The sequence below is a fragment of the Aptenodytes patagonicus genome, chromosome 2 (genome assembly GCF_965638725.1).
Source record: "Aptenodytes patagonicus chromosome 2, bAptPat1.pri.cur, whole genome shotgun sequence".
NCBI lineage: Eukaryota > Metazoa > Chordata > Aves > Sphenisciformes > Spheniscidae > Aptenodytes > Aptenodytes patagonicus.
Window position 1 is genome coordinate 19,885,659 of NC_134950.1, and position 18,200 is coordinate 19,903,858.

The 18,200-nt window shown below is 39.0% G+C and overlaps 1 protein-coding gene across 2 annotated transcripts in view; it reads left to right on the plus strand.

The window, feature by feature from the left end:
* NUDCD1 (NudC domain containing 1) overlaps positions 1 to 18,200 on the plus strand; it is a 66,618-nt gene that overhangs the window by 3,651 nt on the left and 44,767 nt on the right. For both annotated transcript variants that reach the window (XM_076329225.1, XM_076329226.1), the window contains exons 2-3: positions 5,192 to 5,346; positions 16,820 to 17,005. In XM_076329225.1, the coding sequence (XP_076185340.1) occupies positions 5,192 to 5,346; positions 16,820 to 17,005 (341 nt within the window). The remainder of the gene's footprint in view (positions 1 to 5,191; positions 5,347 to 16,819; positions 17,006 to 18,200) is intronic.

Sequence of the window (18,200 nt, forward strand, 5' to 3'; positions counted from 1 at the left end):
CGCCAACAAGGAGCGTGTCTAAGATGCGTGAGGTTTTTAAAGGAATGAGAACCTTGCTCTTGGCTTCCACTGGTCAGATGTAACTTGATTCCTTTTTTTTTGTTTTTTTCCCCAGGGGCCTAGAATTTTTTCAAATGTGGGTATCCCTCATGCCTTTCCTTTCTAGCTTGTCTATTTGGCAGAACCATTACACATACGATGTAGTGTATGCTTTTAGATATAAGAACATCTGAAAGGCATAGTAAACATTCACTCCAGCTTGGAGCTCTTGTTGCAAGCCAGGAGAATATGCAGAGAATGTATTCTTTTGATCACATGTATTTATGTTTTTTTTAATCACTTTTCTTGAAAAATGGTGTTAATAAATGACTGCCCTATTTGTAGCCTGTTTAGACTAGAAGGTCTGTACTTCAGTGAAAAGTAGTCATCCATTCACCGTACTTTAGTGAAAAGTAGTTGCCCATTAGTAATGATACATGGAAAACATACATTTGAGTCTTTTTATGGAGCCAAAGGCACTGACATGTTTCAAACATTTATAGAGATTTCCATTTGAATTTTCCATTTCTATTTGAAAAATTAAATATAGAAAAAAGTCTTTAAAGTATGGGAACTACTAAGAAACTGTGAGCCACGGCTTTTTCAGATATTTACAGCTGTAGTTCATAAATCTAGGTTTAGGTCTCAGGCACATGTGTATCTGTTTTTGGGTTGTACTTTAATTTCTTGAGAAAGAAAAAGATAACGCAGAGGCGAGTTCTGCCTTGTAATTGGTGTTAAAGAAAATGGTTCTTGCAGCTGGCACAAGTCAGCTTATAAATCAAGGCATTGCTATAGTGATGCTTTCACAAATGTCTTTCTAGTTTTTGGACCTTGTTCAATTTATTTATTCAGTTTAGTGTGTGATGGATCCCATTTACTTTTCACACCTGTGTAAGTAATTTGATCAGGCAAAAATACTTCATTACATGGTATCTGTCAGCCTGTGCTTGTTTTCAGCAAGCTATGTGTTTATTAAACAGTAAATTTTTGTGTTTAGTCTATTAACATACTTACTGCAGTAGAATAAACAAGCCTTGTACTTTTAATCAACAACAGCAGTGAGATGATGCTGCCATTAACAATAAAAACTTATTTGTTAATATTAAAAGAAAAAGAATTAGTGCATGGTTAGAAGGATCTTTGAATGCTGATACTAGAAAATAAATTAATGTAATCTCTTCCACTAGCAGATAAGTGTATATGAAATACTAAATTGCTTCCACTGGGTGGCATTGCAAAACAAAGTATGACATACAAGCATATAACATTCAATGCCCCAAAATAATATGTTGATATAATTATTTTACATATTTTCTGGTATTGTAAAGTTCTTTCAATGTATTCAGTAAAACATCTAAAAATCGGGGGGAGGGGGTGTTTCTCACCCTTTTTTCTCTACTTTTTTTTTTCCAGTTCTTCTTTATAGTGTTTGATGGCAGATGTAAGACTTCACTATTCATTTAAAGTATAAGTCTCTTGATAGTGCTCTTTATTCAGAGGAGTTTTGTTTTGTTTTGTTTTTTTGCAATGCAGAGTAATAATTATAATAAGATCCAGTTAGGTTAGGGACACCTTACTCCTGTTCATTCTTATGAGTTGCTTTGTATTTAGTGCTTTTGCTTTTAAGTAAAGGTGGTGTGAGTGAAAGTCTTTGCTTAATTATCTTTGAAATATTTTGAGTCAAATTATTTTTTTTAAGCATGGAGCTGGAGATAAATACAATTTTAGAAAAGTGGCATAATTTTCTTTGTACTGGTCTGAAATATCACACCTGACTAGGGTTGTTGGGAAATAATATTGAAAGCTGAGATTTAATTTATACATTCTGTATATTTGCTCTCTTTTCTGGTGTGACAGAGTATGAATCAATGTTCCTGGGTTTTAGTAGTGCAGATCTAGTTATCAGAAACTTGAAGGAGACCATGTATCATTCTGTTGAATATAGCTGTCATTAACTGCTGCTTGTCAATTGAACCCAAAAAGTTGAAGCTAGTGAATTAGTCTGGGACTCTTAAAAAAAAAAACAAAAACAAACAAAAAAAGCCACACACCCCCCAAAAAAACCCCAACCAAACAAAAACCCCACAACAACAAAAAATCAGCAAAAAATCCTGACCGAACAACCAAACAAAAACCCCCCAAACTATGTGACTGAATAAGGTGATGATCTGATTGAAATATTTCTTCTTTTCCCTTTGTATTAACTTCTCCTTTTCTGAATTTACTTTTTTAAAAATCTTCATTTCTTCTCTCTTTTGTCCTTCATTTTTTTGCACGCAGCTGTTAGTTTTCTCATTTTTCCAAGGACCATCAAGAAAACTTGAACCTGGAAGGCTGTAGAAAGGAAGGAATGAACTTCATCCTAGTGTAAAATCTCCTATAAACTATCTGAGCACATGGTACATGATAGCAGATGGCATCTGTGCACAGATTTCACTTGATCACAGAATGGGTTTCAGTTAATCGAGGATGGAATAGTTTCTCTAATTACTTCTTGGCAGAGAGCTATATATACAGGATACATTCTGCAAGCAGTTGATAACCTTATTTCAAGTGTTTCATGACAGTAGAGCACACATTTGTTTGATTTCCTGGTTTAAAATCACCTACAAATGGTATAGTTTCTGACTTCTGTTTATGAGGAGTTAATTGCATATTCCAATTATGCAAGGGATTTGAATCTCCTATTCCTGACCCCTTAGTATTCAGTGGTTGTCAGGACTACATGCTGAAAAACTCAAGGACGGAGAATTTATTCACGTTCTTCCAGCTTTTATAAAGCTTATCACCTTACAATTAGTAATCAATAGTATGTTGTTCCAAGAATTTTCTTGAAAGATTATACATTTGCTTTAGGAAGCATCTAGTTTGGACTATTTTCACTATTTGTGTGTTTTAGTTACAATTCTGACAGTAGCAACATGTATAGGGGGTCGGGGGGAAGAAGTGGAGAAAGGAAGCTCTACAAAATAAGGCAATTTTAGATTTTTCTGTGCTGAAAAAGCTTTACATGCTTCTGCATGTGTATTCTAATTTCAGAAGATCAGTTAATGTAGCTATACAGAAAGTAGATGACGTACTTGGTTTCACTGAAAATAATTATCCTAGATTATATTTGGTGTGTCTTTAATTGTTTACAGAATATTCACATCATCTCTTGTCGTGTTAGGAAAAACATCTCTGTGATAAAGCTTGATTGTACAAACAGCTTTAAAACATGTTTTCACAACACATCCTTCTAATATCTTTTACAGTGTAATTTACTGTAAAATATTCTAATCAGTTAAAGTAGAAATTGGAATGAGTAACAGTCTTTTCCATTATGACAGGTGTATTTTCTTCTCGCTCCTTTGTTGATATTCTAGCTTTTTTTGAAGGGCCATGGCTTGGGCAACAGTAATTTATTAGTTGCAGAGGTACGGAAATCCCTCCTGTGTGGTGAATATGAATAATGATTTGAGCTGAGTGGAATTAATGCTGTTGGTTTGCAAATATCAACAGTGATTAGGAGACTAATTGCTAATTATACTGTCGTTTTGTGAGCATTTTGTATAGTATGACTGGATTTTTTAATTAATCAGACAGTATAATCTTGCATAGTTTCCTATAGCCACTTTTATGTTAATAGCCAGTATCTCTAATGGGATCAGTTCTGATCCATCTAGTGACTATCTGATTGATGGTATTGTGATAGCTATGCAGTGGCACTGATATTGCACTATCAAATGAACTACTGTTTGGAGTAATTGGTGTTCTGACAGAGTAGAATAAACTACTGCTTCTTCGGTAGGTTCTAAGTAGATGCTAAAGAAGAGTGTAAGAAATCTAAGATGAGGACTGCTGCTTAGAGTTGTGAATGGTCCCTGTTGCGGGGGTGGATGGAAGTGAAATACTGGAAATAGCTTTGCTCTGTTTCTGAGCAGAAAGGAGAAGAAAGTGGAAGCTGAAAAAGTGGGAACTAAAATAACTGTTGCTATGAGAAGGATTAGCCTTGAGGTGCTTTCCCCATACCTTGGGTTTGAAGGCTAATCATCATGGGCTGACAGAGTTTACTTAAAACTTTCTAAAGGATTTTGCTTGTTGTGTGAAGTTTGAGATCATCTTCCTGCAGGGAAGCTAAGGATCCTGGGATGACTGTACTGGAGAGTGAACTGGAGTTCCAGTCTGTCTGAGACTATTTGCAGAAGGATGGATTAGACTTCTGCTAATGTCTTTGCTAAAACTTGAGGATTTTTCTGTATTTTGAGATGTTGGGACTTAAGCTGCTTGATCTCTGTATAGATATGGAATAAGAAGAAAGAGCTGCAGCTAGTTTAAATAAAAACTTTGTTAGTCTTAGAACGATAACCCCAGTTGTGATTACTCGTAGCTGACGAGACGTTTTCTATTTGGAAAAATCTTGCTCAAGTGGATGGCTGTAAGTAGCATGCTTCTTGCCTTAAAGAAGGTGCCATTATAGTGAACAGCCATTCTTTGCAGCCTCTTTCAGTTAGAAAAAGCTTAGTCTGAAATTTTCATGGTATCTTGGACATTTCTCAAGATTTCAACCTCAGTGGGAGTGCTAGGAACATAGGTTTTTTAGTAACGACCATGTACTAATTCTGCTTTGTACTGTTTTAATCTTTTGTATTGCAAGTGTTGATAGCTTGGTTCAGAATTTAAAACTATGAAATCCATGTAGTTAATGGGATATTTCTTTTGGCTGTTGTTTTCTTGGAGTTACCGTAGAGCAGAATTTTTTTCCCTTACTGTAGTACCATGTACATATCAGGAATCATTCATGCTCTTCCCAAGCAGACTTAAAAGTAGGTTTTACTTAGTTGTTGCATGTGTGTTTCGTCTTCTGAGGGTTATTGACAAATTGAATCTCAACACATGTTGGGAAGAGACAGCGTAGGCCACTATAAATGGTAATAGTTATTACATGATCACAGTGAATGACTGCAGTGGCCTTTGGTGTGGATGACCTGCTTTCCAAGTTTATGGTGAAATTTTAAACTGTGTATACATACTGTATTTTTCTTCAAATAAACCAGACCTATGGACTAAGGATGGAAGAATATTTTTGAATTGTTAGTTTGAACTTTAAATTACTTAATTATAAATAAATAATTGTTGAAATAGTCTTTTTTTTTTTTCCCCCCCCCAGCTGTAGCAGAAGTGAAACTTCGTGATGATCAATATACCCTTGACCACATGCGTGCTTTTGGCATGTATAATTATCTTCACCTTGATTCCTGGTCCCAGGATAATGTCTACTATGTTGATCAGTTTGGAAGGGTTATGAATCTGTCAGTGACTCTGGTAAGAATAAACCTTTTTTAAAAATTACTGAATTTGAAAAGGTAGGGGATAGGTAAGATAGAAAATATGGCAAGGAGGATTCGAATGCAAAAACTGGGGGAAGCTGTTGCCAGGAAGACAGGTAGATTAACAAAAATGCAGTTCAACAGGAAGGATGAAAGGATTTTAAGTGAGGTTTCTGACATCTTTGCATTAATAGTATTGCATTAGTATTGAAATAGTATTGCATCTGCTTCCATTCTGGGGAAGACAGACATATGGTGACAAGCTGAAGAAAAGAGTAGACACTTTTCTAGTTGCCGGCTGTTTCTCCCCTATGTTACTTGATGTTTGTCTGTTTGCTAATTTGAAAATCCAGTCATAGATATAAGGAGAGAAAGAAGCTGTACACATTAGAATTAGAAATGAAAGCCTTTATATACTAATAGGTTAATCTGGGCATCACTCATTGGAAGCAAAAAGATGCTGGTGGTCCTGCGCAAACTTGAAATAGAGTGTAAGTAAGCTAGACCAAGTCTGAAAAACATGACGGTTTTCTGCTTTTATACTGATGTTCTTAAGTAGTCAAACTTTTTATTTCTTTTGAGCCTTTTTGCTGCATGGATGCACTAGATTCCATTACAAAGTCATTCATCATTCCAGAGGGTAAAGGACATGGCTCTATGGACACCGTGTTTCTGGTACATGCTTGGTCATTAAGGAATAGAAGATTGTGTTACTGGCAGTGATTTTGCAGCTGTGACAATGTCTTCTTAGCTTTGAATGTATAATTTAGAGTAAGATTATATCTCTGACAATTTTGACTTGTATCCTGTTGAGCAATAAATATATGCTTACAGTTTTTCACCACAAAGTAGGATTTTTTTTTTTTGTTTTCATTACTTTGATAACTCAATCCTTTTGACTTATCAAGTATAGCTTCTTAAATGTTCATCTATGCAGAAGGAAAAAAAAAAAGTCCGGAATTGTATCCAGTTGTTAGCTAATTTAAATAGCGATGTTTCGTTCATGAACAGTTATTTGGTTAACATTTTATGTTGAGAAAGGTCATAACATAATAGATACTCCATTCTCATAATAAGATTTGCTCTGGCAGTAAATGATTCAGGGCTGCTGTTTGATTTTTACATAAAACAACGTTAATTTTATATAACAAGTCAGTTGAATTCTGCTATGAGATTAATATAATTCCAGAAAATACAAAATGTGTCGCATACTAATACTTTCCTGCTTTCTATAGCTGTTCCTGTTTCATTCATATATTTTGGTGTGGCAGCTTCTTCCAGTTACTGTAACCTGACTTTTGGAATCATGTTTGTTGACATAAGATTAATTAGACTGTGTGAGTGTTAAATAGAAGGAATCTTTAAGTGAGTTGGGTGGAGGAGAAAGTCTTTAACCTTTTATTACTCAAATGATTCAGAGTGACTGTATACTGCTGAGATGTTTAAAGTTTATGGAGTCTCTTCATACTGTTCTTTCTAGACTCTACAGAATGTTTTGTTCTGCAGTCCACAGACTACTGGCCTAAACATATTTCATTGCTATAACTGACTACATGTAATTTTCAGGTTTGGAAAGGAAAATATCCATTGTCATGCTACCAAGGAATTTGACTTGTAACCCAGAAGGGACTGTTGTGGTTTAACCCTAGCCAGCAACTAAGCACCACACAGCCACTCACTCACTTCCCCCCCGGTGGGATGGGGGAGAGAATCGGAAGGGTAAAAGTGAGAAAACTCGTGGGTTGAGATAAAGACAGTTTAATAGGTAAAGCAAAAGCCGCGCACGCAAGCAAAGCAAACCAAGGAATTCATTCACCCCTTCTCATCGGCAGGCAGGTGTTCAGCCATCTCCAGGAAAGCAGGCCTCCATCACGCGTAACGGTTACTTGGGAAGACAAAACACCGTAACTCCAAATTTCCCCCCACCGTCCTTCTTCTTCCCCCAGCTTTATATGCTGAGCATGACGTCATATGGCGTGGAATATCCCTTTGGTCAGTTGGGGTCAGCTGTCCCAGCTGTGTCCCCTCCCAACTCCTCGTGCACCCCCAGCCTACTCGCTGGTGGGGTGGGGTGAGAGGCAGAAAAGGCCTTGACTCTGTGTAAGCACTGCTCAGCAATAACTAAAACATCCCTGTATTACCAACACTGTTCCCAGCAAATATCCAAAACATAGCCCCATACTAGCTACTATGAAGAAAATTAACTCTACCCCAGCCAAAACGAGCACAGGAACAAAAGAAAACACAGGACAATGTGTGATTTTTGAGAGAGTGTGGCTTACTGTGTGCAAGGTTCTGGAAGTAGAAATTACTAGGCCAGGGCTAAGGTGAGAGAAATCCTGAAATGGTAGTTCTAGATTTTCCAGGAAATACAGGTTTCCAGAGGATGGTAGGCTGAGAACTGGAGCTGCAAAATAGTTCCTTTACTTTTCATAGAACGTATAAGCTGTTGGAGCCTTTGGCAGACTCTTGCTGAGACAGAATAATCTTCTGGGACTTCTTCCAAATCTTTTGAGATCATCTGGATTCCCAGTAGGAGTGTCTAAAGGAAAGAAGCTTGTCAGGGAAAGCCTTCTGTGAGGTGTGGCTTGTCACAATCTCATTTTTTGTGTTTTTTCCTTGTGGTTGGTTAACCTTGGCTGGCTGCCAGGCACCCACCCAGATGCTCCTTCACTCCCCCTCCTCAACAGGATGGGGAGAAAATAAGACAGAAAAGCTTGTGGGTTGAGATAAAAACAGGAAGATCACTGTGACCGATTACCGTCACAAGCAAAACAGATTTGACTTGGGGGAAATTAATCTAGTTTATTGCCAATTAAAAATAGAGTAGGATGATGGGAAACAAAGCTCCTGCCAGGAGCTTGCTCCAGCGTGGACTTTCTGTGGGCTGCAGTGTGGATATCTGCCCCACTGTGGTCCTCCATGAGCTGCAGAGGGACAACCTGCTTCCCATGGTCTTCTCCAAGGGCTGCAGGCGAACCTCTGCTCCGCACCACCGTCTTAGCTGACAGGCTCAGCTGTGCCCTGTGGTGAGTCCATTGAAGCCAGTTGGAAGCGGCTGTGTGCAGCACGGGGCAGCCTTGTCCTCTTCTCATAGAGGCCACCCCTGCAGCTCCCCACTGCCAGCACAGCACAGACACCCAATACATTCCTTTATTAGGAGGGCGCTAAAGCATGTAAATTTCTTTCTTGGCAGATAACTAGATAAAGGATTTTACAACAGGCAGTAATTTGCATTTTTATATGCAGTAAATTGAAATAATATTCTTTCCTAGGACTGGTGAATCCATTGGAATGTTCAAGAAAATGGCACTTGGTTAATATCTTGTCACAAGTTTTAGTTCCACCGGACTGTGAAATAAATATCCGCCATCTTGTGTCCTAATATGCAATACAGTGCTGTTTTGCAAAGGAAACATGTTTGCATATGTATAAAGAGGAATGTGTATTCAGAAACATCAACAAGGTGTCTCATTACAAATGTGCCTGGCTGTGTATTAGTCAAATGTATATTACAAATAATACTGTTTTCAGCCAAGTATAGCTTACAAGTTAGCAACGGCCACAATTAAAATTAATGTCTGTCGTCTTTAAAACAGAAGAAGAAACAGGTTAACATGTTTATCCTAAATCCAAAGTGAAAGAACACATAGGCTTTTTAACACATAATTATTTCTAGTTTTGCTTCCTATTTCTGTTGCAACTTTGATTCTAGTATGGTAGTGTGTTAGTTATCCGTAAATCACGAATTATCCCTGCAACTTAGGTGTTTAAAACGATGTCATCTGTGAAGGCAAAAAGTATAGATAATACCTTGCCACTTGCTCAAAATCAAACATAATTGAAAAAGAAAAGTGATCGACATGAGCAGTTTTTCTAAGTTGATGGATGGGTATTCAAGTGGGTTTTTTTTTATACCAGGTTGCGAAAGTTGTTGCCCTAACTTGACTGGAAATACTGTATAAAAGCTTTAACATTCTTCTATTACAACTATTGTATTTCTTTCATTTGGTAAGCCAGCATCGATACTTTGTTTTAAAGATCCAATGGGTAGTATAGTGACAGGATTACCGAGTTGTTTTTTTGGGGATTGTGGGGTTTTTTACATATGACTTGACTTTTGTAATTACTTGATGTTTGTAATACTGGAATTTAGCTGGAAAATAATTCAAAGTTTTCTCCTACAGCAGTTAAATACTTGGACTTGATTTCTCGACCTTCAGCTCTTTTTGCAAAGATGACTGTTTCTTTTTATATTCAAATAATGGAATTGAGAAATTGTGGCAACTGTAACTCTTCTCACAATTAAAATCCTTAATGGTATCTATATTTTCATCTTTCTGAATTCCAGTAAGAATTAGCTGTGGAATGCTGTTTCCGTAACTTTCAGTTAAACTAAGAACAACTGTTAGAGGCACCAGAAACAACGTGAGAATGCTGTTTGAAACAGGTCACAATAAGGAAGCAGATAAAGTGAAGAACAACAAAATCTTTTAGACTTCTGTATTAGGGTTTTAAATACTGGGCTCTTAGTTATTCAGAATGCTGGGTGTGGACATTTTTGCTCAGAGAGACATGTCCAATGCCTAGATGTTTTGATTGTTCATAAAAACAAAGTTTTGTATTTGTTATGCCTACTTCGTGGAAATTGCCATATAACTTACAGCTTTTATTTTTTCCTTTCTCTTTTGGTATGTTTTTTCTTTTCTCATTCCCTGTCTTTTCCTTGGAAAATTCATTCTTATTTTAAATCTCTTACGAGATATCGCTTGTTTATACAGTATGACGAACTGGTTTTGACTTTGGAACAATACAATTTCTTAATACAACTTAAAAAAATTAAATCTTATAGGCATGCCACTTTAAATCTTACAGACATGCCAAAGAACCTAAGTAAAATTTCACTACTTAACTATGTAAGCCAAGACACTCTTACTTAAATGGAGCCTAGTGGGGTGGAGTCAGGAACAGAGGGAATTTTTAAGCTTGCATTTTACATTTTACCTCTTGTACCTGCACACTGCCTCCTTATCCTGAGCAACTAGAGTACACCCTGGCTTGGTCTGCCTGACTTGGCCTGTGGAGGAACTGTTTGCTCAGAATTTCTATACAAATTTGAAACCTGGGCTGCTTAAAAGGCTCAAAATCAGGGTTAGTGCCATAGGCAGGTGAGGCAGACGAGCTGCTGAAAGGAAAGGGGTTGTAATAGTGAAGGCACCCAGATGAAATCTGGAACAGACCAACAGAATGACAGAGGCCAAAAGGAAGCAGAGTATGCTGTCAAGAAGTGGGCAGAGCTAGAATTAAAGACCAGTGGAAGAGATGAGAGAGAGACTTGGGAGTGAAAAATAGTTAAACAAAGGAAGAATATTTGTAGAGAAGTGAAGGGAGATGAACTGGCTCTGACAAGAAGCTGCATCTAGTTTTTTCTTAAAGAAACTGTGTTGCTGTCATTTAAACCTAATTACAGCGAGTAAATCTGACTTCTTTTAAAATCGCTATAGTTGTTTTAGCCAGTTCTTACTAGTACAAAACATGACTATAGTATCTCAGCATCCCCTCGTATTTCTGAAGCAGGGAGTTACTATTAACCCCTGTTAACCAGCTGGTGAACAGAGAAACAGTAAGTCAAAAAGCAAATCTGACACAGAAGGGTTTTGAGGACAGGTTTTGTTTCAGCTTCAAATAGGTCCATCCTTTTCATTGTCAGACTGAGATTAGAGACTGTTCTAATAAATGCCTAAGGTTAAATTAGTGAACAGAAAGGTTGTGAATAAGAGCATTTCCTTTCTTGCCTATTGAGAGAAAGGCTTTGTAACGTGTAATGAAGATTATTTTTGACTTTTTTCAGGAGATGTATTGAGTCCTGACGTTTCTGCTCAGTGCTGATAAATCTGATATGGGCTTTAGAAGATTAAATGGTTGATAGTTGTTTTGTTTTTTTTTTTTTTTAAATTGCATCCAAAACTATTTGAAGCTTACTGTTAAGATTCACTTGAAGGCTGGCAAAAGTGTGGTCTTCTGTAATGTTACATAGTATAGCCCTGTAAATCACTGTTAACAGGGCTGATGTTTCTTCTTTCCATGATCAGATGCATGGGATTTAGATTTACACACACACACACACCCCACCCCCCCAGGCACAGTAGTCATGCAACTTGCTAGTTACAATGGAACACTTCTATTGTAGAAAATACTGCCTTTCAGTGAAACCTTAAAATTAAGTAAAAGATGAGGAAGCCAAAATTCTTTGTATCTAATGTTTGTAGGATTTTTGTTTGTTTTGTTTGGGTTGTGGGTTTGTTTGGTGGGGTTTTGGGGGTTTGGCTGGTTGTTGTTTGTTTTTTTTTTTTTTTAATTCTTTCATTTTCCCCTCCTGAATGTGTTACAAATTAGTGGAATAGTTCAAGGGGCATAGTGATGCAACTGAGCCTACAAAGTGACCCTGAATGCTTCCAATAATTAAAAATCAAATTTGCATCTTTTCCATTGCAGGTTTCATAATAGCCCTTGTGCCTTTTTGTAGTACACAGTAATCTCTAATATGAATTCAAGTAGGCCCAAAAGGCAAGCAGGCTATCTGTCTGTCATCTGGTCTTTTTTGCTGTTGCTTATTAAAATGGTACTTACCCAAATCCAATTTATCTTGCTTACCTTCGAACATGTTTTAAATGCACATCTGATTTTAATAACATCTGGAAAATATGAAGGATTTTAAATCCCCTCAACTACAGGATTCCCAACAAATGAGGCCACGGCATGCTTTATAGAATCATAGAATAGTTTGGGTTGGAAGGGACCTCTAAAGGTCATCTAGTCCAACCCCTCTGCTGTGGGCAGGGACATCTTCAACTAGATCAGGTTGCTCAGAGCCCCGTACAACCTGACCTTGATTGTTTCCAGGGATGGGGCATCCACCACCTCTCTGGGCAACCTGTGCCAGTGTTTCACCACCCTCAGCGTAAAAAATTTCTTCCTTATATCTAGTCTCAATCTAACCCCCTTTAGGTTAAAGCCATTCTGTCTTGTCCTGTCGCAACAAGCCCTGCTAAAAAGTCTGCTGCCATCTTTTTTATAGGCCCCCTTTAAGTACTGATAGGCTGCAATAAGGTCTCCCCGAAGCCTTCTCTTCTCCAGGCTGAACAACCCCAACTCTCTCAGCCTTTCTTCACAGAAGGGGTGTTCCATCCCCCTGATCATTTTCGTGGCCCTCTTCTGGACCTGCTCCAACAGGTCCGTGTCTTTCTTATGCTGAGGGCTCCAGAGCTGGACACAATACTCCAGGTGGGGTGTCCCCAGAGCAGAGTAGAGGGGCAGAATCCCCTCCCTCGACCTGCTGGCCACGCTTCTTTGGATGCAGCCCAGGACACAATTGGCCTTCTGGGCTGTGGGTGCACATTGCTGGCTCATGTTCAATTCTTCGTCCACCAGTACCCCCAAGTCCTTCTCGGCAGGGCTGCTCTCAATCCCTTCATCCCCCAGCCTGTATTGATGCTGGGGGTTGCCCTGATCCATGTGCAGGACCTTGCACTTGGTCTTGTTGAACCTCATGAGGTTCACACAGGCCCACTTCTCGAGCTTGTCCAGGTCCCTCTGGATGGCATCCCGTCCCTCTGGTGTGTCAACCACACCACTCAGCTTGGTGTCATCTGCAAACTTGCTGAGGGTGCGCTCGATCCCACTGTCTGTCATTGATGAAGATACTAAACAGTACTGGTCCCAATACGGAGCCCTGCAGGACACCACTCGTCACCAATCTGCATCTGCTTTGCATGCACAAATGTGCTCTTTCTGTGTTGCATACACGTGCACAAGTGCAAAGAACTGTTTTAAAGGCAGTGCTTTGTATATATATTTTTGACTGCCTTACTTCATAGATCAGAATGAGTGAGTTTCTTTTACTAGAAGTAAATATGTACGTAGATGATTCCGCCCCCCCCCCCCCCCCCCCCCAAGCTATCCATTGCTTGAGTGAAGATAGAGGTACAGGAGATGCTTAGAAAATATGATAATAATTGGTGGCTGAAATTCCAGGGCCTGTAATGAGACACTGTTTTAATCTGATACTTTTTCAGTGCTGTTTCTTAGTCTCATGACCACCCTTACTGTAGTAAGAGAGTGCACTTTGTGTGGCACAGAACAGATAAATACTTGTTCCCCCCCCCCCCGTTTTTCAATATAAAAATAATGCTTCTGTTTGTTTGTGCTTCCTTTTACATACTTGTAAATATCTCCAAAATTGTTCCTGTAATGTTTTTCTTTCCAATTCTGTTTTTCTATTTTTAAAAATGTATTTCTACTTAAATATCTTTTCATTTTAGTGACGCTAATGCTGATTTTTAGTAACAAGGGAAGAATTTCCTTATTGGTAAGCAGAGTTTTCTGATTTGTGGAGCTTCTAAAATAATTGTAGATCAACTGACTGGAAATGAGCCTAGTAAAATAAAACTGAAAATAGTTTAATTGGCTCTATGACCATTAGTTATGTTCTCAACATAGTCTATTTGTTGTTGGATTAAGAAGATAGATTGGGTTTAAAAAGGGAAATGTTGATCTGTAAAGGCCAGTCAGGCACCTTTTTTTTCCAGAGATGATTGTTTATTTGTTCAAATGTATGTAGGTATGCTAGTCTGCAAAGTATCTATGAAACCTGTTGTATTTAGTTTTGTTTTATTTATGATATATATAAAACTGTCTGAGAGATGAGGGGAAAGGACCATAACTTCATGAGAAATGTTTCTTTAATATACAGAACAGAAACAACAGGAACTGGTTTTGTTTGTTAATACTGGAAGACCTTTATGGAGACCTCATCAGATCTTGAAGTCTGTGAATCAGTATAAGGGGCAAGGTGGTGAATACTTTTTTTTTTTTTAAATTATATGGTTAGTGTCCACCATTTGTTTTAGAATCATAGAACAGCCCAGGTTGGAAGAGACCTCAAAAGATCAGCTGGTCCAACCTTCCATGGGAAAAGGAGCCTAGATGAGATTATCTAGCCCCCTGTCCAGTTGCATCTTGCAAACCTCCAGTGATGGGGACTCTACTATGTCCCTGGGGAGGTTGTTCCAGTCATTGATTGTTCTCACTGGAAGAAAATTCTCTTATGTCTAGACGAAACCTCTCCTGGTGCAACTCTTGTCCGTTGCCCTTTGTGTTCTCTGTGTGACTTCTTGTGAAGAGAGAGCCTCCGTCCTCTTTGTAGCTGTCCTTCAAGTACTGGAATGCTGTGATAAGGTCCCCCCTGAATCTTTTCCAGGGAGACAAGACCTAACTCCTTCATTCTTCCCCCATAGGGCAGGTTCTCCAGCCTTTTGATCGTCTTCATGGCCTTCCTTTGGACCCTTTCCAGTCTGACCATGTCTTTTTTCAGTTGTGGGGACCAGAACTGGACACAGTACTCCAGGTGCAGCCTGGCAAGCAATGAGTAGAGTGGGATGATCACATCTCTGTCTCTTCTAGTAATGCTCCTGCAGATGCAGCCCAGGATCTGATTTGCCTTTGTTGCTGCAGTGGCGCACTGCTGATTCATGTTCAGCTGCTTGTCCACCAGGACCCCCAGGTCCCTTTCAGCAAAGCTGCTCCCCAGCCACACAGATCCTAGCCAGTACTGGGCTCTTTGGTTATTCCGTCCCAGGTGCAGGACCTTGCACTTGTCTTTGTTTAACTTCATGCAGTTCTTGCTAGCCCTCTCTTCCAGGCTCTCTTGGTCTCTGTGGCTCTCCCTTGTGACATGTCTACCTCATCATCTAGTTTAGTGTTGTCAGCAAATGTGGTGAGGGTGCTTTCAATCCCATCATCCAGGTAATTTATGAAGATGTTGAACATCATGGGGCCTGGTATCAATCCCTGGGGGACCCCACTTGTGACAGACTGCTAGCCCTTTTTATTTAGCAACTACTTAGTTCAGTTGAAAAACTTCAAGCAATTAAGTTCTATTTCAGTTATTTGAAAGTTTATAAAGTAGAGGTCTGACTGTGATGTTGCTGAATCTTCAGTCTCCATCTCATGTTTTTCTGTAAGAATATTTTGTTTGTGCTCTTAATGCTGCAGCCTGATCTGCTTAGTAAGTAGCTGATCAAGCTGTATTGCTGATAAAGCATGTCCTGACCGTTTTTTAAACTGTGATGCCAAGTTCTTTTCAAATCATAAAGATTTGGTCAGGTTTTTTTTCTAACAAGCCTCTTGGATATTCAGAGATTACTTCAACTCACAAAAGGGAGGTAAATCGTAGTTCTAAGCAGGCAGCGGTGTTGCTGGCATTCTGCAAGCCAAATAATGAGCAGAGTTACAAAGCCTATTCGGCAAAGAAAGGGCTGTATGTAAGAATGAAGGCACAAGATAAAGAATAATCCCTAAAAGATATTCTGGAAGACATGCCTTTGTACTCAGTGACAACAGCTGGAAATCCAGTTTACAGCACAAAAGCAGTTTCTTCTGTTAGAAGTAGCAGGAAATGAAGGCGGCAACACTGAACTAAAGCAGGAGTTCTGAGAGCAATTACTAGAAATATAGATGAAATTGGTAATCTAACATTCATTTTGCAATATTATTCAGTCAGGCTGTTTTGTGTAAGGTTTATACAGCAGGAAATACTGGATTTTTCCTTTTTTTGTAAAATTTAGTGATAGGTGTCGTTTTTTTTAAAAATCCATATATCTGTTGTTCACTGGACAATTGTATCATCTGTGCACTTTGTTCACTATAGTGTCTCTGTTTATTCATGCTCAAAAACTATCTATGCTTGTAGTTTGGCTTAAAAACAAAAAAATAAGATTGCAGTGTGCCACTGATACAGTATGCTAAATAAATTTATCCTGATGGGTAATATAATCATAATGTGATGGAAAAGTTTTTTGCAAATACAATATGGATTAGTACAGCTTTTCTTTGCTAGCTAATCACAATTGTTACTTCTCTAACTTACTGAATAAAATAACCACTCTAGGAAAGCTGAGAAATGATATATCAGCTTGAACATACTAGTTGTGTAAGAGAATAGGCTAAAATTCTTTTTAATTCAGAAGTGAGTTTTTATGAACTAGTTTGAGTACAATTCTGTGGCTTTAATTTCTTTTAAAGTCTCCACATTTTTACTGGGATTAGAATTATTTGAGGTAAGTGATTAATTATATGGCAATGCTATGGGAAAAGAAGTGAAAAGCTTTTTTTTAATGCAAAATATAATTAGTGCTGTAAAATGGAAGGAAAAAAAAATTGAGTGCTGAAATATCTATTATAGAACACTCATGTTTTCAGTAAATAGAAACCAATTTAATGATGCCATTCCACCACCTTTCCCACATATGTGGGAATGATGCTTGCTACCCACTTTTTTCCAAATGTGCTCAACTGCACAAAGAAACTGGTAAATTGCTGCTGAGATTTGTTATTCTTAATTTGTCTGTAATACTTATTGAAATTGATAAATACTTCAAAAGTCTTAGTGTGTGACTGTTTGCTTATAGGACACTGCTCTACAAAAACCAAGAGAAGTTTTCAGGCTACCTACGGACTTGACAGCTTGTGATAATCGCCTTTGTGCCTCAATACACTTCTCATCTTCCACATGGGTTACCCTTTCTGATGGTACAGGAAGACTGTATTTAATTAAATCAGGCAAGCGTGGAAACAGTGCATCTGAAAAGTGGGAGGTAAGTTGTGCAATAACATATTTAAGAATTGAACATCTACCAAATAATTCTCACTCTTACATTTCTTATGAGAATTGCACGTATGTAATGTTGTAAAGAATTAAGCTTTAAATCATAACTGTATCACTGATACAGGATTGTGTTAAAGTATAAAAATCATTGGTTTTTATGCTAATGACTAAATTAGTGATTTCTTTATGCACAAAATACCTAAAATTCAGGTGTTTGAAAGGGAGCAGCATTTTGACTGAAGAAGAATCTGTCTAAGTAGAATCACAGAATCATTGAGGTTGGAAAAGACCTCTAAGATCGAGTCCAACCGTCAACCTAACACCACCATGTCCACTAAACCATGTCCCTAAGTGCCTCATCTACTCGTCTTTTAAATACCTCCAGGGATGGGGACTCCACCACTTCCCTGGGCAGCCTCTTCCAATGTTTCACCACTCTTTCAGTAAAGACATTTTTCCTCACGTCCAATCTAAACCTCCCCTGCCGCAACTTGAGGCCATTTCCTCTTGTCCTATCGCTTGTTACTTGGGAGAAGAGACCAACACCCACCTCGCTACAACCTCCTTTCAGGTAGTTGTAGAGAGCAATGAGGTCTCCCCTCAGCCTCCTCTTCTCCAGGCTAAACAACCCCAGTTCCCTCAGCCGCTCCTCAGAAGACTTGTTCTCCAGACCCTTCACCAGCTTCGTTGTCCTTCTCTGGACATACTCCAGCACCTCAACATCCTTCTTGTAGTGAGGGGCCCAAAACTGAACACAGTATTCGAGGTGCGGCCTCACCAGTGCCGAGGACAGGGGCACAATCACTTCCCTACTCCTGCTGGCCACACTCTTTCTGATACAGGCCAGGATGCCATTGGCCTTCTTGGCCACCTGGGCACACTGCCGGCTCATGTTCAGCCGGCTGTCGACCAGCACCCCCAGGTCCTTTTCCGACAGGCAGCTTTCCAGCCACTCTTCCCCAAGCCTGTAGCGCTGCATGGGGTTGTTGTGGCCGAAGTGCAGGACCCGGCACTTGGCCTTGTTGAACCTCATACAGTTGGCCTGGGCCCATCGATCCAGCCTGTCCAGGTCCCTCTGCAGAGCCTTCCTACCCTCGAGCAGATCAACACTCCCGCCCAACTTGGTGTTGTCTGCAAACTTACTGAGGGTGCACTCGATCCCCTCATCCAGATCATCGATAAAG